The 19,521-nt window shown below is 44.2% G+C and overlaps 1 protein-coding gene across 3 annotated transcripts in view; it reads left to right on the plus strand.

The window, feature by feature from the left end:
* The window catches only part of Alox5ap (arachidonate 5-lipoxygenase activating protein), a 68,686-nt gene extending 50,370 nt beyond the window's left edge, over positions 1-18,316 (plus strand). For all 3 annotated transcript variants that reach the window (XM_090342219.1, XM_090342218.1, XM_090342220.1), the window contains exons 4-6: positions 4,282-4,352; positions 9,587-9,668; positions 17,364-18,316. In XM_090342219.1, the coding sequence (XP_090198345.1) occupies positions 4,282-4,352; positions 9,587-9,668; positions 17,364-17,526 (316 nt within the window). In that variant the 3' untranslated portion in view covers positions 17,527-18,316. The remainder of the gene's footprint in view (positions 1-4,281; positions 4,353-9,586; positions 9,669-17,363) is intronic.
* The last annotated feature ends 1,205 nt before the right edge of the window (positions 18,317-19,521 follow it).

Here is a 19,521-nt window from a genome sequence, read left to right on the forward strand (position 1 = left end):
AGAAGAATGTCTTACTCAATCACAATTCTTCCCTACTTACAAATTTTCTCTCCTCTCCTCTCCTCTCCTTCCCTTCCCTCCCCCTCCTCCCCTCCTTCTCCTTTCCTTTCCTTTTCCTTTTCCCCCTCCCTTTTCCTTTTCTACTTCCAGAACCTATTCTGGAAATATCCACCCTAATGTTACTTCTTCCTGTCATCTCTCAACATCCCATATAGACTCACTTTCAAGGTGTGTAGATTTGAGCAGTTCTTTGAGGATGAGTAAGTTTGTAATGATCCTAATGGTTAGTATCGATGCTGTTATTATACCACTTTCTCAGAACATTTCCTTATTTTAAATTAAGGTAATTAAAAACCACAAACAGAGCAGTAGTGGCTCTGTGATATAGTGCTTGCCTAAAATGTGCAAGGTCATGGGTTCAAATACCCAGTACCCCTCCCCATCACACACACACACACACACACACACACACACACACTACAACATTCCTACATTTGGAGAACAATAAGAGAGAAAAGAGCACAAATTCTGTTCATAAAACAGTGAGCATGTTGGGCATTAAATTAGACACAGTACAGAGATTTCCAGCGAGATCAGCCTAGCAGCTCCAATCTTGCTTTCAAGAAATGAGAGGGGAAGTAAGGTTCTGGTTTGCAGAAAAGAATGACATAAAGTTCAAACAAAAACCCAGAAAAGTGTAAAGTGTCAGGATAGGACAGGAGGACATTGAAACAATAATTGCCTCCGTTCATTGGATGGGTCTCATGAGCCACGTAGTACCTTTTCTCATTCTCCACTCTCAATGGCAAAGGAGGCAATTACATATTTTCCCTTCACATCCTATAAAGGAAGAAATTGGGAGTATGAGCTAGGAAATGCATGCACACTCACAAAGCCAATAAACGACTGCACTGGCATTGAGGAAAGGCCCTGTCAGACCCACTAGTGGCCCTGTGCCTCCTGATCTCAAGGAAGGGTATGTGGGCCTGCGGCTTTGCCTGGAAGTTGCACTGGGAATCTTGAATGGGTCTGTCTGTGTCAGCCCAAGGAAGAGCCTCTTCTCTGCCAATTGGGAGATCCCTTCAGTCCTAGACCCACCATGTTTTATTAGGAACCAAGGTTAGCTGAAATAATAGGGGAGAGAGAGAGGAAGGGGGAAGGGAAGAGGAAAGGTAGAGGAGGTGAAGGCTGGGCAAGGGAGAGGAGGGGAAAGAAAAGGGGGAGCCAACCAGGATGCCAGGATTCTTTCTGGATCTCCATGACCTATGACCCCATTTCCTAAAGATTCCCAGCACCTTCAATAGCACTAATGCATTTTGGGGAGATACAACTCAGATTCAGACCACAGCACCAGATTTCCCAGTGGTACCATGGAGGCCTGAGACACAAGCAGTTAGGAGGGCATTCTTTCTTAGAGAGTTTGCAAGCCATGAGCCAGTGGTTCTCATGCTGCAGCTAGCACCAGGATCACTCCTGGGGCTTCTTGAAAGAGATCCCCTAGTTCCTTCCTCTAGGTCCTTCCTCAAAGTTTTTATCCTGGAAGTCTGAGGTAGACAAGCATTTGCATTTTTTTTGCCAGTCCTGGGCTTGGGCTCAGGGCTTGAGCACTGTCCTTGGACTATCTCAAGGCTAGCACTCTACCACTTGAGCCTCGGCACCACTTCTAGCTTTTTGCTATGTATGTGGGGTACTGAGGAATCGAACCCGGGTCTTCATGCATGCTAGGCAAGCACTCTACCACTAGGCCAAACTCTTGGCCCCAAGCATTTGCATTTCTAATAGGTTCTCCAGTGGTATATCCTAGACCATCCATGAGAACCCATGCTTTATTGATTAATGGATTAATTATGTTGCTTGTTTATTTTATTTTTATTATCTTTAAGTGGTTGGATGAGGATTTTCCTTTCAACATCCTGAGACTCCTTGCTTTATACTTTGATTTCTAGCTCTTAGTGGGTCTTAGAATTGTTTCCAGTCTCTTAATTTTGTAGGTTAGTAAATTAAGTCCAGGGCCAGGAGCATGGCCTAGTGGTAGAGTGCTTGCCTAGCATGCATAAAGCCCTAGGTTTGATTCTCTGGAACCACATACACAGAAAAATCTGTAAGTGGAGCTGTCGCTCAAGTGGCAGAGTGCTAGCCTTGAGCAAAAAGTGTCCAAGGACAATGCCCAGGCCCTGAGTTCAAGCCCCAGGACTGGCAAAAAAAAAGTAAAGAAAAATTAAGTCCAGGGGTTGGTAGTGTGGCCTAGTGGGAGTGCTTGCCTAGCATGCATGAAGCCTTGAGTTCGATTCCTTGGTACCACATACATAGAAAAGGCCAAAAGTAGTGCTGTGTTAAAGTTGCAGAGTGCTGTCCTTGAGCAAATGTGTTTAAGGACAGTGCCCAGGCCCCAAATTCAAGCCCCAGGACTGGCAAAAAAATTAAATCCAAAGAATTAGTTTGCCAGGCACTCTTGGCTCACATCTGTAATCCTAGCTACTCAAGTTCTGAGATCTAAGGCTGGGGGTTTGAAGACAGCCCAGGCAGAAAAGTCTGTGAGATGCTTATCTTCAATTTACCACCAAAAGCCAGAGGTCAGGTGTGACTCAATTAGTAAAGTGCCAGCCATGAGCATAAAAACCTCAGGGACAGCACTCAGAACTTGAATTCAAGACCCCAGTACAAGCATACTCTCACACACTCCTCCCAAAACAAACCAAACAAACAAAAATGAAAAGATGCTTTCATCATTGGTGAGCAGATGATTAAAGAGCAACGCAGGTCTTGTTTTGTTGTTTTCCATGCTATATGCCTGTTTATTGTCTCCATGTGGACTGCAAACTCCTCACGAGGCCACCTAGTAGTTAATTTAGAATAGTCAGAGTTTCAGAGCTGGCTTTGGTGATAGAACCTCCCTATACCTAGCTGGGATCCCTGGGAGAGTTAGTCAATGGCTCTGGTTTGTCATCTGTAACAGGAACAGAATTTTGTGGTAGGCAGAACAATGGCTTGCAGTTCATTCTCACATCCTAATCGTGGGGCATCCCCCACTCCAATTAAATTACATTTCCCCGATAAGGAGGAATGCAGATTATTAACCAGGATTACTCTGGATTGTCTGGGTCCCATGCATCACCCCTGCTTTGATGTTGGAATCACTCAGAAGTCAAGACAAGCTGGGAATCTGTAGTGGCTAGAGAGGCCAGGAACTGACACAGATGAATAAAGATAGGCCTGCCATTGATTTTAATTAATTTATGACTGAATTTTAGTGCCAGTACTGGAGTTGAACTCAAGGCCTTGCTTGTTTGTTTTTGTTTTTTGCTTTTTCACCGAAGGCTGGTACTCGTGAGCCACACCTTTGTTTCTGGCTTTCGGATAGCTAGTTGAACGTAAGCGTCTCACAGTACTTTACTTCCTGTGCTACTGCAAACTATGCTTCTCAGATTTTTAATCTCCAAGTAGTTGGGATTATTGGCATGAGCCACTAGCACTTGGAACATACCTTGATTTTACCCAGGAAGATCTATTTCAGACTTCTAACCTCTGGGACTTGTATTGTTTTTAAGTCACTAAGTTTGTGAGCACTAGTTACACAAGCTTGAGGAAACTCTTGTATACTCACAGAAGAAGGATGGATTTAAGGCAACAATAGACATCAAAACAAGAGCTCAGTGCCTGGTACAGAGTAATCCTGCCCCCACTCAGTCTCTTGAGTAGCTGAGATTACAGGTAACAAGCTTGAATGACTTTCTTTATATGTGAAGCATGTACACTCATGCTGACACATAGGAATCAAGCCATTGGCAAGCTAACTTTGCCCATCCATTTCTGTGAATGGATCCTGATTTCTTTCATGCTTAAAAGATGCCTTTCCTTCTTAGCCTGGTCTGCTGATTGGTGTCTGATAGCCCGAAGTCCTTAGTCAGGCTTTCTTTTTTCCCCCTAGTTACACACATCCTGACTGTGACCACACCCTGCTGTCTGCATTGCTCACTTTTCAATTCCAAGAAGCCGGTGGATACAGCCAGGAATGGGAAGCCTGCCAAAGTGAATACATCAGGAAACCAAGCTTTTGATGGTTTCACCATAGGATCCAAGTTAATGGACCCTTAACATGTATTTGCTTCTTGCCAGTATCTTGCTGACATGGCTGCTTATGTGGGTCTCAGTGGGAAGGTGTAATTGGATTGATAAAAGGGGTCTGTGATCCTTGTACAGTCCTGGGCACTAACTTGGGGCTCCAGGTAATTTTCAGAGCATGTCACAATAACATGTGTTCTCTTTCTTTCCCGTTGACAGCCAGAACTGTGTAGATGCATATCCCACTTTCCTAGTGGTGCTTTGGATGGCTGGGCTACTCTGCAGCCAAGGTAACTCAGATTTTTTTTTTTCCTAGAATGTGCATCTCACAGAGGTTCAGAAGGCAAGTGTTATGTTGAAAGGCCTTTGCCTAGCTTCCAGCTCAGATCTGAGAATCCCAGGAGAGCTGAGAGCCCTGGGACCTGCTGTTCCCTGCATGCTCTGGGCTGCACTCCTCTGGTGATAATGCATTGCTAATACTTGCTCCCTGGTGGCTGGCTGAGAGCGGCTGCACTGACAGGAGTGGTTTAAGGCTAAATGTGACTCAGAATCCTTAAGCAGTGTTAGTTCAGATAAAAGGACATTATAAACGAGAGTGCTCAGATGCAAGGACATTATAAATGACAGCGCCTGAAGGATCTATTCTAGGACTCACTGTTGCTTAGCTCTTCTGCTAACAAGCTCCTGGTGTGGTGGCCCTTGAAGAATAGATTAAGTCCCAGTGTTGATTTAAAATTAAATGGAGCAAGGGGCTGGTGGTGGCTAAGCCTGTAATCCTAGCTACTCAGGAGGTTGAGCTCCGCGAATCCGCAGATCAAAGCCATTCCAGGAAAGAAAGTCCATGAGATTCTTATCTTCAATTAAACATAAAAATAAAAGAAGAGGAAGAGGAGATGTGGCTCAATTGGTACAGTGCCAGCCCTAAGCAGAGTAAGCTAAAGGACAGTGTGCAGGCCCTGAGTTCAAGCCCCAGTACAAGCACACACAAATCAGACAGAAATGAGAATCATAGTTACTGGCCGTTTTTGGAGATTTAGCATCAAACAGGTTTGACCCTAACTAACATCTGTCTGGTGGTGGCTTGGTGTGAACAGATCAGCTTTGGTGATCAGTTCTAGCAGGGCCCATCTGAAGAGGCCATGAGCCATCTGCTGAAGGATTACTCAATCTTGTCCCCACTCTGAAAAGTATAGGGAACGGACATCAATCCCCTTGATTACCTGTGAGGATCCTTTGTTTGGGGAGAAAAAGTCATTTCTTCAAAATGACTCAACTTTAAACAAGTCACAGAGGCAAGACAAGAACCCAGACCTTTCAGTCCCAAATTCCAGAGCTTTCACAAACATTTTCTTGTAGTTTTTTTTAAAAATTACATATTCAATGTGCATTAACTTTCTGTGTACTAAAGATCTGTACCTGGATGTACAGGTATAGGGTTGGTATATTGACTAAAAAAGACAGCATGAGATACACACTCCTAGTCAAGTTTGACCAGAGAAAAGTGGATAAACGGATACACTGAAGCAAAGAACAAGACCCAGGGAAGGCTGCAGATGAGGGTGACCAGCGGAAACCACTCAAAGGGTACTGCATAGCTTTCCTCTGGGCCTGCAGACCTGCTAGTAGCTCACAATTTATTTTCTATTTTCTATCCTAAGTGATGCAAGAATCATTCTAGCATTCCTTGATAAACTCATATTAAACTGTGTTCCTTCTAGGAACTATGATTCCTTTCATGTCTAGATGGCACATGAGCTAGACAAGTCTACAGTATCTCTAGCTAGATGAGTTCATGGATGTCTAAAGTTATTTCGGAGCCCTCAGAATGGGCATTTCCTGTCAACACAGACATTGGCATTGCCTGGCCCAAATATATTAGTCAGCCTTGACTGATTTTTTTGCCATTTGTTATGAGTATAGATTATTATTTATCCACTTATTTTTGTGGTACAAGAGGTTTGATTTTAGGGCTTTATATTACTACTTGATCTCCAGGTCTCCAGCTCTCTCTCCCCATTTTTCTTTGCTCTGGTCATTTTTTTTGTCAGTCCTAGGCTTGAGCTCAGGGCCTGAGCACTGTCCTTGGACAAACTAGAGCTCTACCAGTTGAGCCTCAGCACCACTTCCAGCTTTTTTCTATGTATGTGGCACCGAGGAATCAAACCCTGGTTTTTGTGCATGCTAGGCAAGCACTCTACCACTAGGCCAAACTCCTGGCCCCTGCTCTGGTTATTTTTGAGATAGGGTCTTAGTTTATCTTCATTGCCCAACTAGATTGTAGAATATTTTAACTGGAAGGATCCTCAGAGATCATTCCAGCCTAAAGTCCTTACTTTACTGAACAGGAACCCAAGGCCCAAAGAGACAAGTGATGTGCTTAAACTTTAGAATGTTAAGGTCTTAGTTTGTTCCTAGCTGGTGATCCAGGTGGTTCAAGTTACTGCAGGGCACTTCTTCCACACCCCATGGAAAGCAGTGGCCTGTGCCCTTTTTATACTGGGCATCTGTTTGCTCATGCTCAGCTGAGTTCCCATCCAAAGGGAAATGGATCGATAAGTTAGAACAGAACTTTGTAGATGGGAAAACCCAGGGAAGCCTTTATCCAAGAAAACTCATGGAGCCAGGTGTCTGTGAGACTCTTATCTCCAATTAACCTCCAGAAAACCAGAAGTGGTGCTGTGGCTCAAGTGATACAGCACTCACCTTGAGCAAGAGTTCAGGGACAGTGGCTAGGCCCAGAGTTTAAGCCCCACAATCAACTGAAAGAAAGAAAGAGAGAGAGAGAGAGAGAGAGAGAGAGAGAGAGAGAGAGAGAGAGAGAGAGAGAGAGAGAGAGAGAGAGAGGAAGGAAGGAAGGAAGGAAGGAAGGAAGGAAGGAAGGAAGGAAAGAAAGAAAGAAAGAAAGGAAGGAAGGAAGGAAGGAAAAGAAAGCTCATGGATTGTGACAATCTCATAAGACAAACCTCACCATTGCACCATTTCTCCTCTTTATTTGTGTAATGATAGTGTTATGGAAGTCTGAGGGAGTTATGGAAAGGGTGAGACTTGGAAGTAACAAGTTAGAGGCAATTCCAGGACATTCATTGCTGGTGACCCCAGCTAAAGCTCTGCTTTTCAGTTTTCTTATCATGAAATTCTACCTGGTTGTGATCTTGTGACAGTAAGGGAGCTGATGGCAGGAAGCCCCTGACATGTTCCTGGCAGATACCGGTTTGAGCCCAGGTTAAACTATGTATGATGCACAAAGATGGAATTTTGTCTGGCTCAGTATAACAACAGAAGCTCTGTAATATACATATTGATTATGCTGGAGCTGACGATGAAGTTTTAAAATCAGAAGGATGTGATTTCAGATACCAATTCTGGGATTTCTTGTCTGATCTTTTCATATATATATATATATATATACACACATGCATATATATATATATGGAAAGGATATGAATCATATATATGAAATGTATATATATCACATATGATACATATATATGATGCATGAAACACACATATGCATATGTGTATTCTATCTGTCTGTCTGTCTGTCTGTCTATCACTGGGGCTTGAACTCACAGTTTGGGCATTACCTTCTAACTTTTTTCGCTTAAGGCTGGTATTTTACCACTCAAGCCACTGTTTTGTCAATGACTTCTTTAAAAAATGGATAAATAGAGATAAAAATCTCAAAGACTCCTGCTTGGGCTGGCTTCAAATCATGATCCTCAGAGCTCAGTCTCCTGCATATCTAGCAGTACAGGCATACACCACAAGCATTAGTGAAAACTTTTTTTCTCTTTTGAAAGCCTTGATGGGCCGGCCAGGTGTGCATTCATCGAGTCGGACAGTAACAGCTGTCCTTACGGGCTTTTTGTCCTTATGGTCTGAGCCTGAATTTCCTCTGTCCAATGGTGACAGGAACATGCTCTTTAGCAGGAGGTGGATGGAAAGTACTCACTGATGACAGTTGATTTGATGTCTGAACAATGCTGAGAAATTTTTGAAGTGCTTTTATTTCTACCAGCCTGTCCCACTTTCCCACTCGCTGTTACCTGGAAGCTATAATCAGCTTTTGTCCATTCACAGAGTGAGTTTAGTGCCAGAACTGGTTCTTCATTTGTCCCAGTGGAACAAGGACTCCCAATTCCAAGTTCAGGACCTCGTGGGGCTTTTGGGGTGCCATTTGTGCACCACCTCACTCCAGTTAGAATGGCCAGGATCAAGAAATCTAATAACAACAGATGCTGGTGGGGATGTGGCCAGGAGAGATCACTACTACACTGTTGGTGGGAGTGCAAACTCGTTCAACCACTATGGAAAGTAGTATGGCAGTTCCTCAAAAGACTAAACATAGAGCTCCCCTATGACCCAGCAATTCCACCACTTGGCATTTACCCAAACGTCCAGAAACAAGGACATAGTAAATCCACTAGCACAACAATGTTCATTGCAGCACTATTTACTATAGCAAAGATATGGAACCAACCCAGATGTCCCTCAATTGATGAGTGGATCAACAAGATGTGGTATTTATACACAATGGAATTTTATGCTGCTGTCAGAAAGAATGACATTGCCTCATTTGTAAGGAAATGGAAAGACTTAGAAAAAATCATATTAAGTGAAATAAATCAGGCTCAAAGGAACATAGGCTCAATGGTTTCCCTCATTTGTCATAATCAGTAGAAACCCTGGGCTCTCCTAGCAGAGATTTACAATAGAACAAACTCAGATAAGGCCACATAGCTTGATGTTAAATGAAAAGACCTCTAGAATATAAAAACAAAAACCATATAATGAGTGATTATTGTCCTTAACGTACTATGTTATCTCTCATCTCTTTTGCTGTCCCTTGGTTATCTCATATTGTTACAGTATTTCACCTTGTTATCTGATATCTGCGTATTTGGTTATTTGAAATCGGATAGGGAAGGGAGGAAAACAAGATGAGGGGTGGGGGTGGGGGGAGGGAAATGGGGACCAAGACATGAGAAAGGGTATCAATGTATGTGAAGTAATGCAACTTCTATGTGGTGAATATAATGTAACCCTTCTGTTAATTATAATAAAAATATATGAAGAAAAAAGAGATCTTCTCCATATGTCCATGGAACCATTGTTCTGCTGTGAGGAGCCCTAGGGCTTCAGGCTATGACAACCAGACTCAGAGCTGGGCTCAAGTTCAAGTTCTGTCCCATACTTACTATGACTTACTTATACGACTATATCTAGAGATAAACATGTTGAAACTGGTTTTGTTGAAAGGATTCACAGGACATGACTGATAAACAACATTTTCTACATCATGCTGCAGGACTCATCAAGGGTCACATATCTGTTATACAAGTTCTCCATTTTCTACCAGTCCCCTGGCTTTTATCTGAAGTACAGGTGAGCCTCTGCCATTAGCCTCTGTGGCTCTGCTGGATCTTATATAACATTGATTGCTTCAAGTCTTTATTGTCACTGGGCGCACAGAACGTGTTTAGGTGGCTGCATCTAATCCCGATGTTTTAATTTCTCACCTTAGTTCCTGCTGCCTTCGCTGGACTGATGTACTTGTTGGTGAGACAGAAGTACTTTGTCGGCTATCTGGGAGAGAGAACTCAGAGGTGGGTCTGGGCACTGTGGCAGAACTTGGCATAGTTCATGCTCTCCCACCTGGAGGAGCGTCGATTCAAAACAGTATTCTGCGAGAAGAGGATTGTCTTGTCTATGGAGTGAGAGCTTTCTTTTCTTTTCTTTCTCTTCCTTCCCTTCCTTCCTTCCTTCCTTCCTTCCTTCCTTCCTTCCTTCCTTCCTTCCTTCCTTCCTTCCTTCCTTCCTCCCTGCCTTCCCTCCTCCCTTTCTTTTTTGCCAGTCCAGTCCTGAGCCTTGAACTCAGGGTCTGGATACTGTCCTTGGACACTTTTTTTTCTCAAGGCTAGTTCTCTGTCACTTGAGCCATAGCACCCCTGTATATGTGGTACTGAGGAATCGAACCCAGGGCTTTGTGCATACCAGGGGAGCATACTAGTTCTGCTCCTGGCCTAAGAGAGAGGCTTTCTTGTCCTCATTATTCTGAACTTGGAGTGCTCTGAAAATACAGCTAGGGCTTTTACTAGTTTTTATGTTTCCACTAAAAAATGTCTCCATGGCTATAGACACATATCTCAGATCCCAGCATCTGGGAAAGCTGCAGTAAGAGGATCACAGTCTGAGATCAGCCTGGGAAAAGCAGGAGACACAGTAGCCCCACCTTCCTACAAAAAAAAAAAAAGACCTAAAAGAACTGGGCATCAGGGCTGGGAGTTTAGCCTAGTGGTAGAGTGCTTGCCTAGCATGCACGAAGACCTGGGTTCAATTCCTTGGTACCACATACATAGAAAAAAGTCAGAAGTGGTGCTGAGGCTCAAGTGGTAGAGCTCTAGCCTTGAGAAAGTCTAAGGACAGTGCTCAGGCCCTGAGCTCAAGCCCAGGACTGGCAAAAAAAAAAAAAAGAACTGGGCATCAGTGGCTCATGCCTGTAATCTTAGCTACTTCGGAGGCTGAGATCTGAGGATGGTGGTTTGAAGCCAGCCTGGTCAGCAAAGTCCATGATACTTTTATTTCCAACTAAACACTGAAAAAAAGCCAGAAGGGGAGCTGTGACTCAAGTGGTAGAGCACTAACATTGAGCAATAAAAGCTCAAGGTCCTAAGTTCAAGCCCAGGACTGGCACACAAAAAAGAGCTAAAGGCATGGCCCAAATGACGAGTACTTGAATGCAAGGCTCTGAGTTTAGTCCCAGTACTGAACACAAAATAAAAAACCAGAACACCAAATCCCAGTGGGTTCTGTGACACTGTGCTGCACGTTCCTTGCAATTCCACACCAGCTTCTTCTACCATGCAGAGTCCGTACTGGAATGACTTTTTATGTCTGGGCTCCCTTGTGTGAAATGACATACACATTGTGTTGTCTTGAGTACACAGATCTTCCTGGGATCCCTGAAAGGAAGGTGGACAAGGTCAGACACAGCGGTGAGGCCAGGCCTTGGTCACCACACCCTAGAGAAGAGTCAGCTACTCTTTTTTTTTTTTTTTGCCAGTCCTGGTCCTTGAACTCAGGGCCTGAGCACTGTCCTTGGTTTTTCTCAAGGCTAGAGCTCTACCACTTGAACCATAGCCCACTTCCAGCTTTTTTCTATGTATGTGGTACCAAGCAATCGAACCTAGGTGTTTGTGCATGCTAGGCAAGCACTCTACCATTAGGCCAAACTCCCAGCTGTCCTTATGTTGATTCTTTCCCCTCCACCATCATGCTTTTTCTATTTATTCTCCCCTCCTCAACACTGTCCTAAATAATAGGAATTACTCTCTTGTACCCTGGGTAGAAAACACCTACCTTTTCCCAGGTAATGATAACCTGTTGCTTCATGGCAGGGGTGGGTCCAGCAATGAAATAAGAAGATCTCCCAGCCAGGTGCCAGTGGCTCAGGCCTGTAATCCTAGCTATTCGGAAGTTGAGGTCTGAGGATCGACACTTGAAGCTAGCCCAGAATGAAAAGTCCATGAGACTTATCTCCAATTAGCTAGCAAAAAGCCAGAAGCAGAGGTATCCCACAGATTGCAGAGTGCCAGCATTGAGTGAAAAAAGCTCAGGGATAGCACTAGGCCCTGAGATCAAGCCCCAGTAGCAGTGCACACACATGCTCGCTCACACATGTGGGTGCACGTGCACATGTGTGCAATGTAATTTTCCAGTAGCTCACATCTATAATCTGAGCTACTGTAGAGGCTCAAATCAGGAAGACTGTGGTTTGAGATCAACCTGAACAAAGAAGCTCCCAAGACCCCTTCTCAACCCACAGCTGGGCACAGGGGTATGGCACTCTAAGCTATGAGGAAAGCTGAGACCGGGAGGATTAAAGTTCCAGATTAGCCTTGGTAGAGAGATCCACAGGTCTCCAAATCAATGGAAGAAGTTGGGGAGGGTCATGTGTACCTCTCATTCCAGCTATGGCAGTAAGGAAAAATAGGAGGCTCGAGGTTCAGGTTCCTGCCTAGGTAACATGTGAGACTCTATGTCAGAAATAACCAGGGATGGGGGTATTGCTCAGCAGTAGTGCAGATAGACTGTGGCACTGAGTTCAGCCTCGAGTACTGCTCTCTCCTCCACAAAAGACTAGGGGAGGGAGTTGATGCTGGTGAGGTCCTTTGCCTCCTATCTGTCCCTGGTGGCTTTGCCTAAGCCTAAGGTAGGAATCTTTCTTTGCAGACGCCATGCCCTCCCCTTAGGCATGGCCATCAAATCTAGGTAATGCAGAGTTCTGAGCATCTGTCATCAGTAGATATGACAGATACTAGAGGAAAGATAGAGATTGCATCTCTAATTTCAAGAGACTAACGGAGTTCAAGTTGGGTCTGTATTCATGCTTAGTGACACAGAGTGCATGACCACGTTTCTAGCCATGCTATGTCTGGACCAAAAAGGATTACAACATCCCATTGCTCCTGTGGCCTTAACTACTCTGAATGTTCCTTCAATTCAAGGGTATCAACATTTCTTCAGGAGGCATATTGCCAATTTCCACTGCAGTTTCACCTTGAGTTCAAGGCATTTGCAAATCATTTTCTTGTTCTGGAGGAAGCCTGCAGTGCCGCATTCATGTGATAGATTTGAGACGCCATATCACTTGACTTTTCACAATTCCACTCTCCTGAGCCCTCTATTCTCTGGTTAAATATGGCTTTATACTTGGTTGCTTTTCATTTCCCTTTTTTTTTTGCCAGTCCTAGGGCTTGAACTCAGGGACTGGGCATTTTCCTTGGACTTTCTCAAGGGTAGAGCTCTACCTCTTGAGCCACAGCACCACTTCCAGCTTTTTTCACATATGTGGTACCAAGGAATCAAACCCAGAATTTCATGCATACTAGATGAGCACTCTACCACTAGGCCACACTCCTGGCTCTCACTTCTCTCTCTCACTTTCTTTCTTTCTTTCTTTCTTTCTTTCTTTCTTTCTTTCCTTCCTTCCTTCCTTCCTTCCTTCCTTCCTTCTTTCTTTCTTTCTTTCTTTCTTTCTTTCTTTCTTTCTTTCTTCTCTCTCTCACTTTCTTCTCTCTCTCACTTTCTTTCTTTCTTTCCTTCCTTCCTTTCTTTCTTTCTTTCTTTCTTTCTTTCTTTCTTTCTTTCTTTCTTCCTTTCTTTCTTTCTTCCTTTTTCTTTCTTTTGTTGTTATTGTTGGTGGTGGTGGTGGTCATGGGGTTTGAACTCTGGGCCTAGGCACTGTCCCTGAGTTCTTCAACTCAAGGCTAGTGCTCTACCACTTTGAGCCACAGCACCACTTCTGGGTTTCTGTTGGTTAATTGGAGATAAGAGTCTCATGGACTTTGGTGCTTGGGCTGGCTTAAACCACAGTCTTCAGATCTCAGCCTCCTTGAGTAGCTGGGATTACAGGCATGAGCCACCAGCACCCAGCTTTTGTTTCCCTTTCTTTACCAGCCCTAGCTGATGACTGTTTAGTGTTCCAGGGATACATAGCAAAACACCCTGAGCAACTCAAATAGTGGAAATTTATTATCTCTATATCCAAGAGGCTGAAAGTCCAAGATCAAGGTGTGTCAGCAGGTTCAGTTGCTCTAATGTGGGTGTGGAAAATGCCTGGCTTATAGGTCCAATAAGACCTTCAAAATCATTTAGTAGATGAGGGACAGACATGTAACGTTTCTTATGGCTACCTGCAGCCATTGATTGGCCTGCACTGATGATTTTGTATGGCCCAAGAATGATGTTGTAACTATCCAGAGGGTCCTTGATGAGAGAAATTTCTTAATCTTAAAGACAGCTATCCTCTCATGTGTTCACACTGTCTTGTCTGTGTCCTTCTGGACTTGTGCGTGTCTTTAGTATCTCTCCTTATAGGAAACAGTCAGTGTAGTTCTCAGCTCCTTATAAACTTCCCTTGGCCTGCCTTGCTCCTGCGAGGATCCAGTCCCCTGGAGGGCGTGGCCAGGGAGCTGCTGGCCAATGATTCTGTTAGATGGATGGAATGTTTGTCTGCTGTGGCAGTGGGCAGTGATCACAGTGACCAACTGTTGCTTAAGAAGAAACTTTTATCCTCTCCCCCACTGGAAATGGTCAGCTAGTGTAGTGATGATTGTGTTCACTGGTTTGAATGAATCCTTCTATAAAATAAAGCTAGACCAAAATAGGACGTGGTGCTAGGCACCAGAGTCTTACACCTGTAATCTTAGCCACTCAGGAGGCTGAGGTCTGAGGATCTCAGTTTGAAGCCAGTCCATGAAGGAAAGTCCATAGCTCATCTCCAAAGAATTAGCAAAAAGTCAAAAATATAGGTGTGGCTCAAATGGTAGTGTGTTAGCCTTGAGAGAAAACAACTACAACCAGAAGAAGTGAGAGTGTAAGGGCCTGAGTTCAAGCCCTAATACCAGCACAAAACAAAAACAAAAACCCTGACCATGTTGCATCTCATCAAATATACACCATGATTGCTTTTCAATTAAAAATAAATGAACAATACGTTAAAGAAAGACCTGGCCACTTACTAGAGTATTCTGAGGCAGTAGGGGCTAGGACTTCCACATAGGAGTTTGGGTCCTGTTTTCATTTGGGACTAATGTTTTTCTCCAACAGGGGACAGAATTCCTCACTAAATGAATGCACACACACACACACACACACACACACACACACACACACACACACATGCAGGCAACTGCAAAGAAAAGAACACTCTGGCATTAGTATGTAGCTTTCCATTGCTGTGACAAAGAGCCTGAGAAAACAAATTAAATAAATTAAATTAAATAGAGGAGAGGTTTATTTTGGCTTATCGGCTCATAGTTTTAGAGATTTCAGTCCATGTTCTGCTGGCTCCATTTCTCTGGGACTGGAGTGAGGCAGAATATCATAGAATATCGTAACAGAAGCGTTTAGTAGAGAAGGCTTACTTCTTGGTGTCAAGAAGGAACGCTATTGAAGAAGAAGGAGAGGGAGGAGCGGAAAGAAGACAAGGAGGAGGAGGACGACGAAGAAGAAAGAAGAGAGGAGAGCAGGGGAGAGGAGAAAGGAAGATGGGGGATCAAAATATTTCCTTCAAAGGCATGCCTCAAAACTTACTTCTAATGACTGGGTCCTGCCTCCTTCCTAATAAAGCCGTCAGCTATGAAAGGTTCATTTATCAGTGAACCTTTAATAACATCCTCATTATGCAATCGCTTCTCAATAGCACCACTGGTTGGGGACCCAGAATTCCACAGATGAGCTAAGATTCTTTATTTAAACTCTAAGTTAGCTAGCCATACTCTTCAGACTTCCATATGTGTGTGAATTACACAGAAAATAATTACAATGCAGAGCCTGACTGGACAGAGGGCTCACACCTGTAATCCTAGCTACCAAGGAGGGGATAATGGGGATTATTGCTTCCTAGGCCAACCTAAAATGTTAGTGTACCCTCTCCCCCATCTCAACTAATTAAAAGCTGGGTGTGCACATGTATACCTGTCATCCTAGGCATGTGGGAAGCATAAATAGGAGGATGGTGGTCCAGGCCATCCTAAGGACAGACATATGGTCCTGTTTGAAAAGTAAGAGATGCATAAAGGCTTCAGTGTTCAGCTTAAATGGTAAAAACACTTTACCTAGCAAGCATGAAGCAATGAAGTGATGGGTTTAAAACCTGGTACTATTAAAAAGAAAAGAAAAGGAAAAAAAACCCAATAGGTCCTGCAGAGCCAAATTCCTAGGCTGAGAAAGACCTGAGATATTTGCTTTCTGATCAGCTCCTGGTAGATGCTGTTGCTGGTCGTTGTGTATGGAGGAGGCAACTTTTCAATTCCTGCTGCAGGAACATTGTGAGTTCCAGGCTGAACCTTTGGGATACCTATGAAAGAGATTAAATCTCCAGTTTGAAATCAGTGCATTCCCAGTTTTACACCTCAGAGGGCTCTTCCCTATGTTTGGAAGATGGCAAGAAATCACCTGTTTAGCTGAGCTGGCTGTTCTCAGTCAGCCATCCTGGTTGCCATGGACACCCTTGGCAAGTCTTTGTTAGGACTCTTTAGCAGCCTTTCCTGGACTTCCCAGGCTCATTAGCTCTGTCCCTGCAGCCCAGCCACAGCAGCCAATTCTGCAGAGAAAATGACCAGTGGCTCAGCTCATGCCTGTAATCCCAACTACTTAGGCATCTGAGATCTGAGGATTGAGGTTCTAAATCAGATTGGGCAGGAAAATCTATTAATTGGAGATTCTGATCTCCAATTAACCACCAAAAAGCTGTGGTTCAAGACCTAAAAGAACTGGGTATCAGGGCTGGGAGTTTGGCCTAGTGGTAGAGTGCTTGCCTAGCATGCACGAACACCTGGGTTCAATTCCTCGGTACCACATACATAGAAAAAAAGCCAGAAGTGGTGCTGAGACTCAAGTGGTAGAGCTCTAGCCTTGAGAAAGTCCAAGGACAGTGCTCAGGCCCTGAGCCCAAGCCCAGGACTGGCAAAAAAAAAAAAAAAGTCCCTCTCCCTCCACTGTCTCCATCACTGGGTGCTTGGCTGTCATTAATGTTAATGAGTTATTTCCAGGAAACCATAGGTGTGTAGATTGGCTCTCCAGAGACTGAAACGCCTTTCAGATTCTACTGGCATTTCTGGGTCACTTCAACTCTTCCTCTAACAACCACAGGCCAGCATTCAGGAGAGGGCCCAATGTGGAGAGCATTTGTGTGTGTGCATGAGAGTGTGTGTTCATGCACTCTCATTCACGTGCACATGTGCGCATGCATGCCAGTAGTAGGGCTTGAACTCCAAGAAGCTTCACCATCTTTCTTGGGTTTTTTTGCTCAAGACTGGCACTCTACTACTTGAACCACACCTCTACTTCTGCCTTTTTGGTGGTTCATTGGAGATAGGAGTCTTATGGTCTCTCTTGCCTAGGCTGGCATCAAACCTTGATCTTCTGATATCAGACTCCTGAATAGCTAGGATTATAGATGTGAGCTAGTGGCACCTGGCTTAGAAAGGGTCTTAATGAGCTGGTGACATTTCTAAACCTCAGGCCAATTGCTTGACAATCAGCAGGACTAAGGGTGCAGAGGAATGATCACCATCCAACCTGAATACTAATGGGCTTTGAGGTCCAGTCTCTTTGACCTTGGCTTTGAAATATATTCAGTGACTAAGAATAGAAAAGCTGCTTCGGCCCTACAGCTAGAGCAAGAGGGCGACTTGGAGCGTAGTTGAGTAAAAGGAGCTGTTGCTGAAGCTCCCGTGGGTCTGACAATGAGACATGTCAATTGGGCCTACAATTACCTGTCTTGTTTTTTACAGCACGCCTGGCTACATATTTGGGAAGCGTATCATCCTGTTCCTGCTTCTCATGTCCCTGGCTGGTATCCTCAACTATTACCTCAACCTCTTTTTCGGCAGTGACTTTGAAAACTACATAAAGACCATCACCACCACCATCTCTCCTCTGCTTCTCATCCCCTAGCTCCTGCCAGAGCGTGGGCTCACCACACTCAGCTGATCAGCATCCAGGAATCGTCCTTACTCAGCCTTTAAAGGATCCTGCTTCTCTTCTCTTTAGATAGCTGTAAATCCAACAGCCAGCTGGGCTTCACAGCTTGCCTTAATCTTGCTTTTCCAGGAAGAAGACAATTTCGTATCAGCTCCCTCCCTCTTGACACATCAGCAACCCCCTGATTTACCACTCAGATTCATGCTATATGTTTCATGACTTACTTTGCTCTCGGAAGGTGTTTTATGGCCAGATACATGTTTTCTTAAAATAAAATGCACAGACAATTTTCAGATTGATGGCTCAGTTCTTTGTAGCTATAATACAAAGTTCATTTTCTTCCACCTAAATCATAATAAAGAATGTACTAAAGTCAGGTGCTGGTGGCTCACATCTATAATCTTAGTTACTCAGGAAGCTGAGATATGAGGATTGTGGTTTGAAGCCAGCCTCTGGTAGAAAAGTCCATGAGGTTCTTATTGTCAATTAGCCATCATCCCCCACCCTCAAACAAAAAAAGAAAAAAAAGGTGTGGGTCAAGTGATAGAATGCTAGTCTTGAGAAAAAGCTCAGGGACAGCACTTAGGCTCTGCGTTCCAGCACCAGCAATGGAGAGAAAGAAGGAAGGAAGGAAGGAAGGAAGGAAGGAAGGAAGGAAGGAAGGAAGGAAGGAAGGAAAGAAAGAAAGAAAGAATATGCTGTGCATACTCTTAAGAGTCCTTGATTTATCAAGTATTCCCCTACACACACACACACACACACACACACACACACACATTCCATGTAGATTAGATTAGGATCTTTCATATTCTAGTACTGTGCTTAACACACACTATATAATGTGGTCTGAAATGTGCTATAATTTCTTGGCAGAATCACAGATAATGCCTGACCCATTGCATGTAGATGCCATCAAATATTGTCTGAATAAATTGAATATATTAATCCATGAATCACTGCTGACTATGTTTTTAAAAATGATGTCCCATATTGTTGACAGATTTTTATTGATCTAGACACTGCCACCCAGCTGTCTCTTTGGCATCCAAATCACAGCTTGGAAAATGGCCAGGAGTAATCAAATATCCAGAACACACAGTAGAGGAAAATCAGTTCTTGTCTAGGGAGTGAAACCCATGAGGACTGAACTCTCGATCCAGGTGACCAGTAACAGATAGACTGTGGATTCCCCCAGATGGGTATCATGACGGTCACAACTATCCTTAGGGAGGATGTGAGCTGCTGCTGGTGTCCCACGTTGCCCACATAGGGAGTGGAACTGATGGAACCTAGAGCCTGGTGTGGTGTGAGGTCTGGAGCATTGGGCCTCCTGTGTGAGCCTCAAGACCAGATCTCTCGGCTCAAGGGAAAGGCTTTAACATGCATGTGCATTGAATGCTAATACAACAAAACAGCAATCACTGGGTGATTCATAAAGAACCAGTTCCTTACGCTTTTTATGCTTGGGAAGTCAGAGGTTCGAGTCTGGGGGTTTCTTGTTGTACCAATCTTTGGTGGAAGGTGGAAAGGTAAGGAAGCATGAGCCAGGGATGGCAAGAGAAGGATGAACTCCCTTTTGCGAGAACCCCACACGCCTTGATCACGACTGCATCTCCTACTGGCATGCATCTTCTCTTGTTGATCCGACTCTCAATACAGTCTCATTGGGGATCTGGCCTTTAGGGCTGGTCTGACTGTCCTGGAGAAAGCCCTCGTGGGCTCACAGAACAGCTGTTTCTGCTCTTCGCTCTTTCTGGAGAGCAGGACTGGAATCTCCACTCTGGTATTTCTCCTCTTCCTGGTGATAGAAAAGGGATGGCAAATTGCAAGATGACTGTGGCCTCTAGGCCTCCTTTCTCATCTCTGGATTTGGTTTAGAGGATCATGGGTGCTACATCACCCCCATTTGCCTGAGGGATTTCTTGGGGACAGGAGATCCTTTTTTCCTTTTTCTTTTTTCTGTCAGTC

Source organism: Megascapheus bottae, chromosome 11, assembly GCF_031878675.1.
Source record: "Megascapheus bottae isolate mThoBot1 chromosome 11, mThoBot2.hap1, whole genome shotgun sequence".
Lineage (NCBI taxonomy): Eukaryota > Metazoa > Chordata > Mammalia > Rodentia > Geomyidae > Megascapheus > Megascapheus bottae.